Source organism: Musca autumnalis, unplaced genomic scaffold (genome assembly GCF_047663935.1).
Source record: "Musca autumnalis isolate F117 unplaced genomic scaffold, ASM4766393v1 scaffold_1, whole genome shotgun sequence".
NCBI lineage: Eukaryota > Metazoa > Arthropoda > Insecta > Diptera > Muscidae > Musca > Musca autumnalis.
Window position 1 is genome coordinate 256,722,210 of NW_027411644.1, and position 20,311 is coordinate 256,742,520.

The 20,311-nt window shown below is 35.7% G+C and overlaps 1 protein-coding gene across 2 annotated transcripts in view; it reads right to left on the reverse strand.

Moving 5' to 3' along the window:
- Positions 1-20,311, reverse strand: part of LOC141389415 (facilitated trehalose transporter Tret1-2 homolog) — a 67,924-nt gene that overhangs the window by 23,531 nt on the left and 24,082 nt on the right. Inside the window, exon 1 of one of the 2 annotated variants that reach the window (XM_073960869.1) lies at positions 4,643-5,260. The exons of the other annotated variant lie outside the window; for it this stretch is intronic. Within the exon in view, the coding sequence (XP_073816970.1) occupies positions 4,643-4,687 (45 nt within the window). The 5' untranslated portion in view covers positions 4,688-5,260. Of the gene's footprint in view, positions 1-4,642; positions 5,261-20,311 lie in introns of those variants that run through there. 2 annotated transcript variants of the gene reach the window in all.

Here is a 20,311-nt window from a genome sequence, read left to right on the forward strand (position 1 = left end):
GGGGCTACACCAAAACATGGACCTATGTTGACAGTTTTAAGTGGAGATGTTTTGTGATTACTAGGAACCTCAACTGTCAAATTACAGGTAGTTTGGTAAAAAAGATGTACCTAAAATCTTTTAAATACCGAAACCAGGAGGTACCGTTATATGGGGGCTATACCAAAACATGGACCTATGTTGACGGTGTTTAGTGGAGATATTTTGTGACCACTGGGAACCCCAGACGTAAAATTACAGGTAGTTTGGTCAACAAATTTAGATAAAATCGTCTTTATATTGATGCAAAATACCGAAAATCGGGAGGTAGGTACCGTTATATGGGGGCTATACCAAAAAGTGGTCCGATATAGCCCATCTTCGAACTTGACCTGCCTATGGAAAAAATACAATCGGGTGCAAAAATATAGCGCTCTAGCTTAATTATTGCGAACGCTAGAGTGATTACAACAGACGTACAGACGGACATAGCTAGATGGTCTTAGAATTTTATACTGATCAAGAATATATATACTTTATATGGTCGCAATTAATTAGTTCGATGTGTTACAAACAGAAAAACAAGCATACCCTCCATACTAGGTGGAGGGTATAAAAAGTACAAAAATCGAATATTTGCATAAGGTCTTAGCCATTGTCAACTTTAAGAACCGTTCATAGACATTTCGAATGTTCCAGAAAGTATTTGCTACATTATTGTGGTTGCTTTCTTGAATTTTGAACGGTTTAGTATCTATGGAGCGGAAACCAAGAAGAGAGGATAAAAATCGCATTTGTTTTGCTATTTTGAACCGTTGCCATTAAGAACCGTTTCTACAGAGTTCGTTTGTTGTAGAAAGTTGTTTATTGAGATCTAAGGAAAATTTTTTTAGTTAGTTGTTTGCTTCAATTTTGATCGGTTTGTTATCTGGATATTAAAATCCGAGAAAAAAATATAATGGAAATTTGACCTTGAAGATGAGGTTCATTGGACTTTATGTGTTCGCGATTATTATTCTTTAGGAAGAGGGCTACAACTTTGCTTTTTCGAGTAAACCCAAGTTCTTAGCGGTTTAGAAAATATGTTCCTGACAAAATGATCCCTTTTTGACATCAAGGTCACAGTTCTTTGGGGCCCATAACCGCAAAAGTTGAAGTGATAGGAAAAAACGCCGGGACACGTGTCTTTTTATTTTTGGTCTTCTTTCACGCTGTGGTGTCAGAATATGGCTTATAAACCATGACTCAACGAATGACACAAAGTGTTATTCAAAAAAAGTCACAGTTAATTTTTTTGAGATTTGTTTCTACGTTTTCAATGAACTAACAAAAACGTTGAGAATAAAAAACAATTTTGTTGAAAAGATATGTTTGACATTTTTGATTTCAGTTCATTATTAAAAACCGCATTCGCGTTAACAAAAAACATATAGCACACTATTCAGTACAATTTTTTAAAATACAGGACCTTAACTCAAATTTAACAGTTTTAGCTATACTTGTTCAGGTAGAAACATTTCAAACACAGATTTTCATAAACATTTTGATCCAATCTCTACAGTGATCCTTATAACAAATTTCATTTGTCGGTTCACATAATACCAGTGCTTCAATATTTAGTATCATTTAATACTTCTAGTACACTTATTGTACGACCACCTCTAACGGTGAACCTGAAATAAATAATAAATCGGAATAGCATTTCTTTTCCTTAGCCCAGTACCAAATTTATTGCACTTTAGTACTTTTCGCCAATACCAAATTTAGTACCATTTTGTGTTTTTTATAGCCTTATAGTAGGTATTTCTAACACCACCTCAATATAGAGCTGGGAAACTATCGATATTCCGAATATTAAGTGGTACACACGATCAGTTTTGACTGTCAGTTTTGCTCAAATAATCGGTTGCTTCCAGTGCGGCCGTTCATTTTTGTCAGTCATCAGGCAACCAAACCACTATGTGGTGTAGGGTGTCTGTCCGTCTGTCCATCTAAACCGTGTAATCACGCTACAGGTCGCAATTTTGATCGGATCGTCACAGCTTTGGTTGGGGAAGCAAAGCCTGACTATGAAAGAATAATATCTCGCCTTTACATAGATGCAAAGTAGTTTGGCGTAGGTGGCCAAATAACGGAGATATAGCAAAAGTCGGTAATACATCCCATTTTTAAATTTTTTTCGAAATCGCGCTACAGGTCGCAATTTTGATCGGATCGTCACGAAATTTTGGGGATTTATGGAGGTCCAATAGAGGAAGAAGCCTATTAAGTTTAGTGATGGTCAGATAATATTTAGGAGTCGGAATAAGCAAAAAGCTTATGTGGAGAAAAGTCAACATTTTTGTCTTATGCTAATATCGCCGCTTCTGGCAGGAGTATTCCAAAAGGAAGGGCCGTCAATGGAAGAAGAAACAATCTTTATATTGATGCAAAATATGCTGGCGTAAGTGGGCAAACAACCGAGATATCGCAAAAGTCAATAATATATCCAATTTTTCCATTTTTTGTTATCACGCTACAGGTTGAAATTTTGATCGGATAGTCACGAAGTTTTGGGGGTTGATGATGCCCCACAGATGAAGAAGCCTGTAAATGTTGGTGATAGTCGCATAATATTTAGGTCGGAATGGAGAAAAACTCAGGTGGAGACAAATTGAAAGTTTTATTCTTTGTCAATATATCGGCTTCTAGTAGGGGTATTCCAACGGCAAAGCTTGTCAATAGTTGGTAATGCATCCAATTCTTCCATTTTGTACAATCACGCTACAGGTCGCAATTTTGATCAAATGGTCACGAAATGTTGGTTGCTTATGGGGGTCCCAGAGAGAAAGAGGCATATTGGTGGTAGTCGGAATATATTCCCTAAAAGAAATGTTTATCAGTGAAAAGCTTATGCACAGGGGTAGTGGTGTAGGTTATCGCATGGTCGGCCCCGTTCCGACTATAGCCTTTGCTCACTTGTTTCTATTCATTTTAATAGATGTTAGATTAAGTGTTTTTAATCCGATAATATCGATGATTTTTTGCTAGCTCTAGTAGGGTATCACATCCCAGCTAGAAATTATTTTCCGAAGGCTCTGATTTCAGATTTTTTCCGAGTTTTACTGACGTTTGATTAGAAAATTTACCGATTTCTCTAAATTTCCTTTAGAAATTTAACTGTTTTCTATAAGATTTCGTATAAAAACTGTGCACATTTTCCAGTGCTTGTTTTCGGAAAATTTTTATTCGTTCCATATTCTTGCGAGCAAAATGTTTTACTCTGTTTACACTCTGTAACTTGTGTTTTATTTAAATATTTATGTCTGAGGCGTAGCGGAGCAAGTTATTTTGTGATTAAAATTGAAGAAACAAAAATAGTAAGTTTGCATACACATTAGGTCTGTACGGTAACCCAAAAAACAAAATTGTTCAGTAAAAGAGGTAAAATTTGTCCCGTAAAAATTTGCAAGTGCGGCCAGATGACTTTTAATCAGCTGTTCGTGTAAACAAATAAAAAGGTTTACGTTTTTGACCAAGAAATTTTCACAACATAAAATATTTTAGATTTGGTCTGTTCCAGAACCTACAAGAAGCTACTATTTTTTACTACGTTAAAATTATATAGATATCAAAAGGAACAAACAAATTGTTCATACATTTTTGGAAACAGCTGACCTTTGGTCTATTACAGTACTGCAAGAATTTACTAATTTTTACTATTTTTTCGATAACATAAAGGAAAAATTTTATCGTAGTATAAAGCAGTAGCTTCTTGCAGTTTCTCTGGTGATGTAAATAAACCACATCATATTTAAATTACATTTCATAAATTGATTATTTTCTGATAAAATTATTGAAGGTTCTGAATTTCAAATGAAATATTCTGAATATCAAATGTAATTTCTGAAATATCTGAATTACAAATAAAATATCTGAATTTCAAATGGAATATCTGAATTACAAATAAAATATCTGAACTTCAAATGGAATATTGGATTACAAATAAAATATCTGAATTTTAAATAGAATTTCTGATTTACAATTAAAATATCTGAATTTCAAATGGTGGTAGTTCCCCTTAAGCTACTCACTTCGTAATTTGTCAACTTTGTGAATTCCTCAGTAATGATTTTTTTTAAATTGCAGGATTATTATCGGCCTTAAACTCCCACTTCCTTAAAATACTTGAAATTAGTGAGTCTAAATACCAATCCGAGAAAATGTGACTAAATATTTGTTTTCTTTGTTTCTCGATTTTTTTTATAAAATCGCGTAATTTAGTTTTAAAATATTGAAGAAGAATCTTTTAGCTAACCAGTCAACACTTGAAAAACATAATGTTTTCGTCAAAATAAACAAAGGAAATACGCAAACATGTTGATATTGTACCACAATATTCCGTTTATAACCACAACTGTTGATATGTAATTTTCGAAAATATTTCTAATATTGCAAAGAGAATCTTCGCAAATAAACAAAAATTTTTAATTATAAGCAACAAAAACGACGGTTCATAAATCTTAACAGAAAAGGGGGTGTGTTTGCCAACCACGTAGCGATGTAGGAGTGTTTTGGGGGCTGGGTAAGCATTGGACCACAATATAACGTCAATTTAACCATTAAAGCGTAACACAAGAAAAATTGAAAATAACAGAAAAAATATTGATAATGCCAAATTTACCTGCCACCAACGCGCCATGGCGCGCACCACTTTATCCGAATCCATTGTCAGTCCTTTAAGGACCCGAAGAACTTTAAATGTAGACGAAATTTAGGCGATTATATAACTTTAAGGTGAATTATAGGCAATCGAAACAAAAATTCACTAAAGCTTCGAGAAACCGCTTAGGCAAGTTATGTAAATTTTTTGGATTTTTTTAACGCACAAAAAACTATTTTAACAAAATTTTTCTTATGCAAAAATCACTTGGTATGTGTAATGATTTTTATTGAAAAATCTATTTAATTTTATTTCAAGTTCATTGTTTTGCACTTTGTATTCAACATAACATGCAATTCAATTTAATTTTTATTCCAACTTCTGCGAATGCAAATTTAACGTTAGTTTTTTTCTTTTCTAATTTCTATTTCAATTCGTGTGAATGCCTCGATATCTCAGAGAAGACTGAATCTTTTCGAACAGATTTTGTGTAAAAAATCTTTACAATGAATTTTCGAACTTTTCTTTTTCTCTGATCTTGTTCTTCCCAACTGCAGTGTCTTTCACGTATCTTCTTCTATTGCATATCTTTTATTTTCCCCCCAACCCAGCCAATGATGCTGTTGTTTTACAATTAATGATGCAAAACAGACAGACGGAACAAAAGAAATACCGACCAATAGCAAACAAAATAAATAGAAAACAAAAAACATAAATGAAATCTACGCGATTTTGTAGAGATTTTAATTCAATAGTATTTTAATTTAGTTGTTGGTGGGGTTTTTTGTTTGTATCCTAGTATGGATCTCCCCTTTTCAATAAAATTCAATGAAATGCATCATAAACAAATTCAATTTTAATTGTTCTTGACGTTAATTGTTAATTCATTTGTTTATTATGTTCCCGTTATTACTAGTGATTCATTTCCCATGGTCCTTGAGGGGAAAATTACCAATCATTAACGTTGGATAGTTAAAAGTGGAAAGTTTTCACTACAAAATTGATGTAAATATTTTTTTAAAGATAAAGGCATTTCCTTCTTAATACATATGGGGATTTGTGAGTGAAATCGGACAATTTTTCAAAATGAGGTTTATGATTTCCTTTATTTTTTTTGTGGTGATGCTGCTCATCAGCAAAACATTTCAGTATATGTTCAGATTTTTTTGACTAAGGGTTCCAGAGATATCGCGCCTTGAAAAACTCGAATCCTGTAAAAACTATATGCAAATAGAAAAAATCTTTTTTTTTGTATTTATGTTGTTTTATCAGCTATCTAATAAAAAATAGAAAAAAATGCACATTGGTCTTGTATCCAATTTTCACGATTTAATATTTAAAATCAATTTTTCTTAAATTTTTGTATTAAACTTCGATAAATTAAAAAACAAGTAAGAAAGTATCAGTCAGCTTAGCCGACAGAGATATACCCTCAGCCACGTACCGAAGAAAAAAAGTTAACACAATACTTCTGTAGGTTTTTTAGCTGTTGGAAAAAATGGAAAGGGTGCAACAAAATTCAGAATGATCCAAGACGAGTGCATTTTTTCCAAACTTTGGGTAGAGTGTACCTGTAGGAGTGATCCGATGTAGTACATATTTGGACCTAATACAAATCTGTAGGAAATAATTTTTTTCTTTATTAGTCTATGGATATTTTCCTTAAGACTATATAATTAAAAATGTTGTACTTAATTTTCTGAATTTAAATATATTACAATTTTACTTTTCAATTTACAAAGTTTGAGCTAAATCGATTTCTCTCTTAAAGGGTTATTTTACACATTAGCCAGTTTAGGTGATGCCAGTAGGATTTTCTCAGGAAGTATGGACTTGCCACGAAAAAAATTACAACGTCGTAACAGGGACCGCAAGTGCAACCTGCTGCATCACAAATTAATAAGATCAGAGAGGAGTTGTTAAACTATACTTTTTCCAAATTTTGTGTTGGAGGTACCCAAATGAGTGGACCGATATAGTCCATATTAGAACCCGATCTATGCCTGAAAGTAGTATTACCAATAGCAAAGTTTGGCTCAATTCGGTTACACCCTCCTAGAGTTATCATGCCCACAATCTTGGCGAAAAATTTTGAACCTTTGTGGGGGAGGTACCGAAAGGAGTTGACCGATATGGTCTATCTCGAATTTAAACTAAGTTTAGACAAAATATTGAAAGACCCAAATTTTGAACCAAATATGTTGATCCGTTCCAGAGTTATCGTGCGCTCCAACTACGACACATGGTATTATATGGGTTGTTTGCAGTTTTCGGGCTGATTTCAGAGGAAGTATGGACTTGCTCCTAAAAATATTATATCGTCGTAATGGGGGTAGCGAATACAAGTGGCTGCAACAAAAATCAAAGCGATTCGGGAGCAGGACTAAACTGCACTTAAGCAAAATTTTGTGTGAGAGGTACCCGAAAGAGTGGACCAATAGGGTCCATATTGGAACCTCATCTATGTCTGGTAGAAATATCACCATGTGCAAAGTATGGACTAATTCGGTTACTCCCTTCAAGAGTTATAGTGCGGACAATTTTTCTGAACATTTTTGAACTTTTGTGGGGGAGGTACCTGAAGGAGTGGACCGATATGGCCCATCTTCGAACTTAAATCAAATCTGGACAAAATATTTCGATACCCGAAATTTGAACCGAATCGATTGATCCGTTCGAGAGTTATCGTGCGCAGCCAGACAGACAGACGGACGGACATTGCTAGATCGACTCAAAATTGTCTGAAACGGATATCGTACAAACATAATTGGGGTCTAAAACCATTATTTTGATCGTATCAAAGTGTAAATACCCTCTTTAGCCTAAAGGCTTAGGGTATAAAAATTAAGTCCTATTAGGTAGTGGAATTCGAAGGATTACCATTTTATAACCTCAGCATTTATGCTAACGAGGGTATATAACCAAGTATGTTTGGACGAAATCCGTTTCAGACAATTTGGAGTCGATTTAGCCATGTCCGTCCGTCTGTCTGGCTGGCTGGAGCGCACGATAACTCTCGACCGGATGAACCGATTCGCTCCAAAATTTGGCTTTCGTAATATTTTGTCCAAACTTACCCCCTGTTTTTGTAACTTATTTTTGTTCGTTCGTCTATATTCGTAATAATTTAGGCATCCATAGCTCAGCCCCCAGAAGACATACACATCTAATTTTTCGTATACCCGTTCCATATATCGTTAAGAATTCCTCATTTAAAAATCAGCGCTCTACATTTGCGCTAAAACGAGTAAATCGATCTACAAAATTTGACAATTCGTGTGAGAAGAATAAAATTTTTTACAAAAACTGGGGGTTAGTTTAAGTTCGAAGATGGGTTATATCGGTCCACTCTTTCCGGTACCTCCCCCACAACTCTTGAAGGGAATTACCGATTTGGTCCATACTTTGCACATAGTGAAATTTCTACCAGACTTAGATGAGGTTCCAATATGCACTCAATCGGTCCACTCCTTCCAAAACTTCGGAGAAGTTCAGTTTAGGACCTGTTGTCGAATCGCTTTGGTTTTTGTTGTAGCAACTTGTATTCGTTGTCCCCATTATGTAGGTACAAGTTTCATTAGGAGCAAATAGCCTGAAAGTTTCAAAAAATCCCTATGAAACCGTATGTAGTGGTTGAGGCGCAAGATAACTCTTGAACGGATCTGCCGATTCGGTCCAAAATTAGGCCTTCGTAATATTTCGTCCAAACTTAGTATAAGTTCGAAGATAAGCCATATCGGTTAAGGTGTCCTAAAAACCGGTTTTTTCATACAAAACAGTTTTCGGTTAACCGAAATTTTTATATTTCACAAAAACCTGTTTTTGGTTTTCAAAAATTTTCAAAACCAGTTAAACGGTTTAAACCGGTTTTGTTAAATAGGTACAAAATTGATCACAATTTATAAGTATTTGAGTCAAAATGTACGACAATGGATAGATCTCATGATATCCTTGTTATTGGACATTCATCCTCAAAGTCGGGGCTGCAAAATTAAGACAGAAATTGTGCTCTTACAAATATAAAATATAAAATTCTGTACCAAACTAACTGAATTCACATTTTACTAAGTGAGGATTCTTCGCCTTACCTTGCCAAACTAAAATTGTCGTGAAATGCCTGACTCAAACATACATGCATTTTGTTAATGTTACGCTTCATAACCTGACATTCGACTGAAGACTGTGTTAATTATGCACAGACTTCGACTAATAAGGATGATCATAGTAAATATTCGACAGAATCGGAAAATTCGGCGGTCTGTTGTATAATGACTAATATCAGTTTTTTTTTTTTTTTTTTTATTATTATTATTTATTTATTCATTTTGTTCTTCATTACAATTCTTTAAATGGCCCCAGCGCCATTAGGCTTTATAGGGGCTATAAACTGACAACCAAATTATACAACTTTTTAACCATTTAATTTTTCAGTACATTTTATACAACTCTACGTTAGAAGTGTATCAATATTACTTATTAAGTATTCTTTTAATTTTTGTTTAAAAGTGGATATTTTTGTACTATTACGTAGTACAGCAGGTAATTTGTTAAATTCTCTTGGTCCAACAAAACCAATTCTTTGCTTTGTAAGCTCAAAACGGCATCTCGCGATTTGCAACTGCTCCGACTGACGCGTGTTTCTCGCAGTTCTACCAAAATTACTTGTGAAAATTAATGGGCCAGAATCGTTAGCATTAATAGATTTAAATACAAATCTCATAATATGCTGATAATATAGACCACGTATCGGCAAAACAGTTTTAACCTTCTCTTTATAAAGCCTTGATGTTGAGAATCTCTTTGGCAAGTTCAATGCAATTTTTAATGCCTTATTTTGTGCACGCTGTAATTCCTTTAAGTGGCTATTATTCTTACAGGCATAAATTCCAGGCAAGTAAGTCAAATGTGAATGTATCAGTGACTGGTAAATCATCAACTTACTTTCTTTACTCAAAAGGTATCTAAATTTATGGAGAATACCAATACCTGAGGAAATTTTTGATTTAATCATGTCGATATGAGAATTCCATAACATATTGTTACACATTGTAAGACCAAGGTACGTTACCGATGCGGATTCTTCGACTGGAATTCCATTTATTAGCACCGTCATAACTTCCTCTCCATGATGTGGTTTAAATCTCAAAAATTTAGTTTTAGATGTGTTTAAAACCAATTTATTAATTCTAGCATATTCCGCTAATAATGCTGAATCATATTCAATTTGTGTCTTTAACACCTTCTCATCTTTGAATTTATAAAACAAACTTACATCGTCAGCGTACATTACCAGTTTCCCATAAAATGGCATGTTTTTTAAATCATTAATAAAAATTTTGAATAACAATGGCCCCAACACACTTCCTTGCGGAACGCCGTGGTGTACAGGTAACCATAGACTCTCCTCATTGCCAACTTTCACATACTGAAAACGATTGCTCAGAAAGTTTTTAAAAAATAACAAGGTATTCTGCCTAAATCCAATGTATTCCAATTTCTTCAATAGGATATTGTGGTCGACGAGATCAAACGCTTTTGTGAAGTCGAAAAATACTCCAGCTACACCCTTATACCCAGAATCAATCCCTTTGCAAATATATTCCATTATATTGAAAACTGTTTCATCCGTTCCAGAAGCCTTCTTAAATCCAAACTGTTCTGAGAATATAATCTTTCTCTCTTCCAGATAGGGTGTTATTTGATCAGAAATTATTTTCTCAAATATTTTATCAAGGACAGATAAAACAGCAACAGGCCTGAATTCATTTACAGCTCTAGATCTAGGCTTCTTGGGTACTGGTATAACCTTATGAATCTTCAGAACATCGGGATATGTGCCATTTATTATCATTGTGTTGAAGATTTTAACCAGTGTATCGGCAACTATAGATTCTCGTACTAAAAGCATTCTTGGCTTTATATTATCCGAACCACTACTTTTTTTCTGATCCAGTTTGTTAAGTTCCATTAGCACTTTGTTCTTAGACACCTCTGCAAGACTAAATTGACCGCTCTCCATAATTAAGGTACCAAATAAATTAATATCATCATCCTGGTTTTGTTGGATGTTATTTCTCAGTTCAATAACTGAATCATGGATATAATTATTAAGTTTATTAGCTTTATCAACATCTAGGGAAACCTCATTGCCATCCACATCAATTAATTCTTCCAAAGGTTTCTTCGATCTTCCCATTTCATGGTTTAAAAACTGCCAGACCTTTCTCACATCACCGTTACAATTTTTAATACTGTTTTTGTAATACTCGTCTCTTAAATTCTTATTACATATTTTAATTACATTGCTTATCCTCTTTAGCCTCTTGCAGATATACTCGTCATTTCTATTTTTGCGCCTCAAAGCAAGCAACTTCTTTTTATAATTTATTAATGCAATCATCTCATCAGTTAACCATGGGGCAATATTTCTCCGTCTGTCAGCAGTCTCTTCCTTTGTCTCATTGCTGTGAGATATCGCTGATTGCAGCAATGCAACGAACTTTTCACATAGTTCAGAAGAATCGCATACTTCGCTTAATGAATCAATATGTTGATCCAAGAAATTTGTAAACTTTGGGTAATTTAACTTTTGTATATTTCCCACTGGATTGTCTTCCAACTGGTCCATGCTTACGAAGCAGCTTAATATGTTGTGATCCGAAAAACAATTCTCAATAGTGTGGACTACAATCTTGTCGACCAGATTACTAAAAATCCAATCTATGCACTTACTGGAACTGGGACGAGTAATATGGCTGTGGCAAGACTGCATATTATATTCACTAAAGAGTTCAACCATAAATTGTTGTTGCCTTGTTTTCACAAATAAATCAATATTAATGTCCCCGACAAATACCAGAAATCCTTTGTCTATATCTTGTAATATCGTCTCCACCTTCCTCACAAATATATCAAACTTGCATTTTTGAGAACGGTATACTGAAGTTAACACCAATGGTAAATTATTTATTCTGCAATCTCGCAACTCAATAGCAATAACATCGGATATCTCGAGTGGTAATTTCATCACGATTTTATAAACTATTGTACACTTCGAGTCATCAAAACTTAAATTTTTGAAAAGAAATGCGAATATCCTTGAGGGGACGTCATATTTACAGTGGTAAATATTCTCTAAAATGTATGGGAATGACTTATGCGTAAAATATACGACTAAAAGAGACAGTACGCTTCCAAAAATAAAGTTGTTGAAAGAAAAAAGCAAGCTTTGTTAGGCAATACACCTGATTATTTAAAGAATCCTTGCCAAAGCAGCATATGTGGGTGTATCCTTAATAAGGAGGGATATAATTTTACTGAATATTACTGAAAGTTCTTCGTTTTCAATATAGAGTGAATATGCATCGTTATTCTAATACAATCTTTCTGAATTCTCAAGATTTAAAAGGGGGTTCTATTCAATTGAGCCAAATTTTTTACTTCAATTTTTGATTTATTTTGTTTTCCTTGCATAATTCTTATACAAATTGGATTTGAATGCAAATGAATGACTAACTCCAAACACATAAAGAAAAATATAATAAAACTTAAAAACTTCATATCTTGTATAATTCGGAAAAAAATGGAGGTTAAAAACAATTTTGCGGGGGGGTTCTATTCACTCCCGGTGGTGTCACCTGGAGAACTGCCTTTAACACCCGTTAAAGGTAGTGAGCTAACATGTGCCGCGCGTTCACCCATAAGAACGTTTAAAACTTGGGTTTGGGCGTCGGGTTAGTAACCCTCCCCTAGAAACAAACAACCTACTATGAAAAAACGAAAGAAATGAAAAACAAACCCCCCTAAAGTTGACGAACCCCGCAAACGTGTAAGGACCATGATCTGCAAATCTTCACCTGAAATGCTCGCACACTTTATAGAGAAGGTGCAGTTTACGCATTGGCAGATGTACTTAAAAAGTTCAAGGCCGACATTACCGACATACAGGAAATACGATGGAACGGAAAAGGCGTCACAACAACACCTAAAGGTGACGCACTGTATTATAGCTGCCATGACACAAAGCATGAGTTTGGTTGCGGATTTGTAGTTGGTCGGAGGTTAAAACATCTGGTCTCCAACTTTACCCCAGTGAATGAAAGACTCGCTGCAATTCGATTAAAACCAAAATTCTTCAACATCAGCTTTATTTGCGCTCATGCTCCCACTGAAGACAAGAACGAACAGACCAAGGATATATTTTACGAGCGCTTAGAAGAAACTTATGACCGTTGCCCTGCCCATGACATTAAAATTATACTAGGCGATTTTAATGCCAAAATTGGAAAGGAGAATATCTTTGGCCCAACAGTCGGGAAATACATTCTCCACAGTGAAACATCTGACAATGGTATGAGACTGATAGACTTTGCAGCTGCAAGAAACATGGTAGTTAGCAGTACCAGATTTAAGCATCTCGATATTCATAAGGGCACCTGGCTGTCGCCAGATCAAAGAACAAGAAATCAAATTGATCACGTTGTAATAGATGGAAGACATGCATCAAGCGTGTTGGATGTACGATCGTTCCGAGGTGCAATCATAGACTCGGACCACTACCTTGTTGCAGCAAATGTACGTACCAGATTAAAAGTAGCAAACAAAGTGCGAACAGACACAACACGGAAGTTGGACATCGGTAAGCTGCAATCACAACAGATAGCCACAGCATATTCCACTCAACTGGCCCCACTGCTTAATCAAAGCACTCCTCGTCCCGATAACATATCAGGACAATGGCAAAACATTGCCCACTCCATGCAAACAGCCGCAAAATCAGTACTTAGATACAAGAGACCTCCACCAAGGAGTCCATGATATGATCAGGAGTGTCGTGCTGCTACCGAAGAGAAAAATGCGTCATATAGGGCTACTTTACAATCAGTAGCAACGCGTAGCGCACGAGAGAGGTATCGGGAGAAAAAGAGAAAGGAGAAACGTCTTTTCCGCAGGAGAGATGGAAAAGCGGGAGTGTGAACAAATCGAGATGTACAGGAGGCAGAATGAAGTCCGAAAATTCTACCAAAGAGTGAAACATCAAACTGATGGCTTTGGAACTGGCACATCCTCCTGTAGATACCAGCAAGGTAATCTGGTAACTGATACAGATAGTGTGCTAAGGATATGGAAAGAGCATGTTTCCAAACTGTTGGTATCCAATAGTAGCGAAGTCGACGAAGATACCACAGATCCAATCCCAGAGGATGGTATTGAATGTATACCACCCGGCCAAGATGAGGTAAAGACAGTAATAAACCGGCTGAAGAATAATAAGGCAGCAGGAGCTGATGGCCTACCAGCCGAGCTGTTTAAAACCGGAGGCGACACGCTGATAAGGTGTATGCATCAGCTAGTTAGCTTCATCTGGCAGGAAGAACGCGTACCCGACGATTGGAACCTAAGCATGCTGTGTCCATGAGAAAGGAGATAAGACTTTATCCTCCAACTATAGGGGCATAAGTCTTCTCCCTATCGCCTACAAGATAGTGTCAGGGATATTGTGCGAACGACTAAAGCCCAAGGTCAACGAAATAATTGGACCATATCAATGGGGCTTTAGACCTGGCAAGTCCACCATTGATCAGATATTTACCCTGTGGCAAATCCTGGAGAAGACCCAAGAGATGCAGATCGACACCTACCACCTTTTTGTCGATTATAAAGCAACCTTCGACAGCCCGCTACGTTCAAAGGTATTCCAAGTCATGTCTGAATTTGGTATCCCCGCAAAGCTCATTCGGCTTTGTACAATGACTCTAACTGACACAAGATCTTGAGTTAAAATAGGAAAGAACCTCTCCGAAGAGTTTTGTACCAAAATAGGTTTCAGGCAAGGTGACAGCCTTTCGTGTGATCTCTTCAACATCCTGCTAGAAAAGGTTATACGAGAGGCAAACGTCAAAAGAAGTGGCACAATCTACACTAATTGCCACATGTTATTTGCTTATGCTGATGATATAGACATCATGGGACGATCAGTTAAAGAAGTAGCCGATACCTTTATGAAGGTCGAAGGATAATCTGCTAAAGTGGTTCTGGCGGTAAACGGCGAGAAGACCAAGTTGATGGTGTCGACGCGCAAAGCGTCCATTGAGCTCGGACCGACTGTGGAATTTGCTTCCTATAATATTGAGGTAGTAAAAGACTTCGTCTACCTCGGCACCTCCGTAAACACAAAAAACGACATCAGTTGTGAAATAAAAAGAAGAGTTGTATTGGCCAACAGATGCTACTTTGGTTTAAGTAAGCAGTTTAAAAACAAAGCCACATCTCGTCAAACAAAAATAACGCTCTACAAAACACTGATACTACCCGTGCTGATGTATGGCTCCGAAGCCTGGGTACTTTCGCAAGCAGACATGGCAGTGCTTGGTGTGTTTGAGAGAAAAATTCTTCGAAAGATCTACGGACCAATCTGCGTTGACGGTGAATATCGACGTCGAATGAACCACGAGCTGTATCTGCTATAAAACGACATCAATATTGTTAAACGTATCGAGATGCAGCGATTGCGTTGGCTAGGCCATATCATAAGAATGAGCGATGATGAACCCGCTAAAAAGGCGTATAATTACGGACCGCTTGGCGGTGCACGCAGAATTGGCAGGCCAAGGAATAGATGGCGCAAACAAGTGGATGATGAGATGAAAAGGCGCGGTATTCCAGAGTGCGAAGCAACAATTAGAGAGGAATGGAGATGTCTTCTTAGTTCGGCCTATAGAACAAACGTTCTGTAATGGGCCAGCTATGTAAGTAAGTAAGTATAGGTCCACGCCTTCATATAGCCCCCATAGAACGGTACCTCCCGATTATCGGTATTTTGAAGGTTGTGGCCTTAATATTCCACCGAAATGGCTGAAATTTGGTTGTTAGTCTTCACTTGGGGTGTAAAACATTCCATATGAAATTTGTCGATATAGGTCACACGCCCTCATTTAGTCCCATAGGACGATATCTCCCAATTTTCGGTATTTTTGAAAGTTTTACCTACACTATACTATCAAAATGCCTGAAATTTGACATTTCGTCCTGTTTTGGGATGCAAAACTTTCTCCCAGAAATTTACCTGTATCGGTCCTCTCTTTAATGTACACCACATGGAACAGTGCATCCCAATTTTCGGTGTTTTGAAGGGTTTAGCCTCATTATAACACCGAAATGGCTAAAATTTGGTACATAGTCTTCGTTGTGGGTATAAAAATTTCCACCTGAGATTAGTCGGTATAGGCCAACGTCTTCATATAGCTCCCAAAGAAAGGCACCACCCGATTTTCGGTATTTTCAAGGTTTTAGCCTCATTATTCCACCGAAGTGGCTGAAATTTGGTATTTAGTCTTTTTCCGGGCTACAAAAATTTCCCTCAGAAATGTGTCGCTATACGTGCATGTTTGGGGGGGGTACCCCCATACAAAGGTATATCCTAATTTTCGGTATATTGAAGGTTTTAGCCTCATTATAACACGGAAATGGCTGCAAGATGGTACTTAGTCTTCGTTGTGGGTATAAAACTTTCCTCCTGAAATTTGTCGGTATAGGTCCATGTCTTCATATAGCCCCCATAGAACGGCACCTCCTGATTTTCTACATATAGCTCGTTCTCCACCAAAATAGCTGATATTTGGTATTAAGTTTTTTATAGAGGTATGAAACATTCCAGCCGAAATGTGCCGGTTAGGTCGACGTCCTCAAATACCCCCATAAGACCGTACCTTCCGATTTACGGTATTTTGAAAGTTGTGGCCCCAACATACCACCGATATGACTGAAATTTAGTATTTAAATTGCCATGCGTGTATAAAATATTGCAGAAGAGAATTACACTATGCAACACTGAAAATGCAAACAACTTCTAGCATGGATTTTTTGAAAGTACATATTTAGACTACAAAAACCCTAGTTGGGATTTGTCCTTTCAGATCCAGTTCGGATTTTATGGCCTCATCTAAACCGGGCTAAATCTTCACTTTTTTGCATTTAACAGGCCTTTAACTTAGAAACGAATAGGAATTTGGCCTTGCTGTTTTTAGCAATATTGTAGCACTAAACAAGTAGAATTTATCTCTTGAAGAAACCACATAAGAAAAACTCCATCTAGGGCATCAAAATCTATAAAATATAGAAAATTTTACATAATTGCTGAAATTCTGGTCAGTATCGGCTAAACTATTGGGAGTTGAACCAAGTAACCTTTTGCAAAAACCTTCCAAATAAAGTTCTCAACAATTCTTTAGAACATTCTGAAACTCTAAAATGCTTACTTCATGTTGTTTCAGCGGTATTTTGCATCATATCTTTTACAACACGTATTTCAAACACAGTTCACACCAACAGTTTATTCTCGAATTTCGGATTTCACCACATTATTGACATTTTTATTAAATCGTCGTTGAAAAATGTACTGAAAACAACGGCGTAGAGGCATTTTACAACAATGACATGTTCTGAAGAGTTGTGTATTACATTCCAGGGAATATTTTTCTAAACGAAAATATTCAGAAAAAATTAACGGTTTTGGAAATACGGTGCGAAGTTTATAAAAATTGTGGACTTTTTGCATATATTTTGAAATTTTAAGCAATAAATGTAGTTTTTCGAGTTCATTATTTCTCCAAATATTGTATTCTTGTCCTTATCTACAAATTTGCTTCAGAGGTCAGAAGAAGATTCGCATTGGTTTCAGAGATATAGCACCGAATTTCTTTAAAAAATCAATATTTAGCCATGTTTAGATGGGGCCATAAAATCCGAGCTGGATCTGACACAACAAAACCCAACTAGGGTTTCTTGTCGTTTGGGTCTGTGCTTTCAAAAAATCCTCAGTTCGAAGTGTTTGCACAAGATCACCTTAAAAATGTTGCACAGTGTTATCAGTATAAGCCCTTTTCTTCAAATAACCCCATAGATGCGTACTTTCGGTATTTTAAGGTTGTATCATCAATATGCCATCGAAATGGATAAAATTTAATATTTAATCTCCGTTGGTGGTATAAAACTTCCCACCTGAAAATTGCCCGTATTGTTCCATGTTTTTATATACCTCCCATAGAAAGATCCCTCCCAATTATCGGTATTTTGTAAGTTTTAGCCACAATATTCAATGGGAATAACTAGAATTTGGTATTTAGTCTTAGCTGGAGTTACGAAACTTTCCTCCAGAAATTTATCGGTACAGGTTAACGTTTTAAACAGCCTCCATAGAACGGCGCTCCCGATGTTGTTAACTATCCAAATCCAGAATAACCAGGTTTAGGTCTAGTCGGTTTTGGCCAGTTTTATGTATTTCGCTCAATTCGCTCAAATTGTAAATATTGGTCCATGTTTTGGAAAGAACAGAAATGTCGCCCCATATTAACTGTTTTGAAGGGAGTGTTATCAGTTGCGACATATGTATGTACTACTCCTGCAATAAAAGGAAGACTTTAGCACTTTCATAAACGAAATAAAACTAATTGTTCCCATTCACTTCAACACAGTTCGTGGTGGAGGGTATAAAAAGTTCGGCCGGGCTGAACTTAACGCTTTTCTTACTTGTTTAAATTTTATTTGCAAGATTTCAAATTTTGCCCGTTGCTACTTTTATAACTGTTTTCCTTCTTTACAGATCCTTTTTGTAGTTTTATCCTCCAGCCAAATAATAGATGGTTACAAGGGACCGAACTCATACATATTACATATGTTATAACTCATACATATTACATATCTTATAAATTAATATATTAATCCCAAATACCTGTAACCGGTTCAAGAACAATATAATGATTATTCGATTATTACCTACCCTACTTTAGTTTTCTTTATTATTTATTCGCTTGTTTATTTATAGTATCTGATGAAAGATTTCAATCTCTCAGACAGATATCTGTGCCAATGTGTCAAATATTTTTCGCATAACAAATTTTCAATTAATTTGGTATCACGTGCAACACACAAACATCCAAACACTCATTCATGTAATGAACAAACGTTTTAGCTTATTTGTAATGTATCAAAATAAGGATATGGGTCACTGCTATTCAGTTTAGATCAAGGGAATATAACAGAACGATTTAGATATGCACTAGATACATATATACGAAGAGGTAAAGTTGTATGCTAATATCAAAAATGTTAGTTAATCCTAATAATGAAATTTGTGAAATAGAAAGTATTTTTTCGATGATTTTACCCAAAGCGTGGGAATACATATTTTTCAAATTGGGCAATGATTTGCGGAACAATTCTTTTACCAGTTAACGGCAGAATCGCCACCAATATTCAATGTTCGCACAACATTTGTCCCACCGATAATGACATCCTTTATAGCTTTTATTCAAATATTTCATTCTTTTATTTTATATTTTGGTTTTCATACCACCCATAAATTTAATCATTTAATTTAGGATTTCTAGCTTTTAAAACACAAAACAATTTATGTATATGAGTTTGATATTTTCCATTGAAATTTAACTAAATAAACAATGAACATGTTAACAAATGTGCAGTGACTTGACTATTCTGTACCATGCAGTTTACTTTATTTGCATTTACAATTATTTATTTACAAAATATTTCAATTAAAGACAACTGAATTACGGCAAACAAACGTCAAGGCATATAAACAAAAAAGAAAGAAAATTCGAAAAGAAAACACACTGAAAAATTTACATACAAGAATTAAAGACAAGGAAGAAGGTCATAAAAAAACTTAAGAAGAATAAATATTTGCCGCTGCCAGAAAAAAAGAAAACTAAAACAAAAGAGTTGATCTTTGCAATTCTCCTCCTCCCTTTGGCATTGCTTCTATGCTTTCTTTAATTTAAATCTATAAATATGATTTTTTGCTGTTCACTCTCCTACCTCTTCTACCTTGTGTCAAATAGAAATATGTCTCGCAGTCACATGACCGTTACACACCCACTTTTTGTGTAGCTATCGTTGCAACGAAGGTAGTGGGGTTGCAGAATTTAAATGTGGGCAAAGCCACAACTCTGCACACAACAACGTAATCGTCGCCGAGGCACATGCCATGTTTATGGGTTTATATTTTATACATACAGCTATAGTGGTTGTTACTGTAGTTGTAAGTGTGTTGTGGATATTACACATTTCCTTAAAGATGACTATGTTATACACTGAGAAGAATTAGTTTTGTGTAAAATATATTTTAGCAGACAAAATTTAAAAGAACATTTCATACCAAAACTGCATTAAAATTGACACCAATGACGTATATGTAACAATATATACCATGTTGCGTATACGCCAACCTGTTGGGAAAAATTGCTTTAGTTGCTTTATTCCCATCAAAATCAAATTCATGTAGCTCATTATGGAGTAGGACATCCATTCCTGCTTCCACATAGAAGAACTCTATTCCACATATTCTAACAACATCAGAATAACTAAAATTTGTGCATCGATATATTTTTCCAAATGTAGACAAGGTAAAGGTGGCCTACATCGGCCCACTCTTTTGAGTACCTCCAAAATATATCAGTTTACAATTTTCGGGTAAATGCAAAATGACTTATACGAACAATAACACCAGAATTATATTTCTATACCATCAGCATTTATGCCAACGAGGGTATATACATTTTCATATAAACAAAATGTGCCTCATCGAAATAATGGTTTTAGACCCCAAGTATGTTTGGAAGAAATCCGTTTCAGAAAATTTGGAGATGATTTAGACATGACCGTCTCAATAAC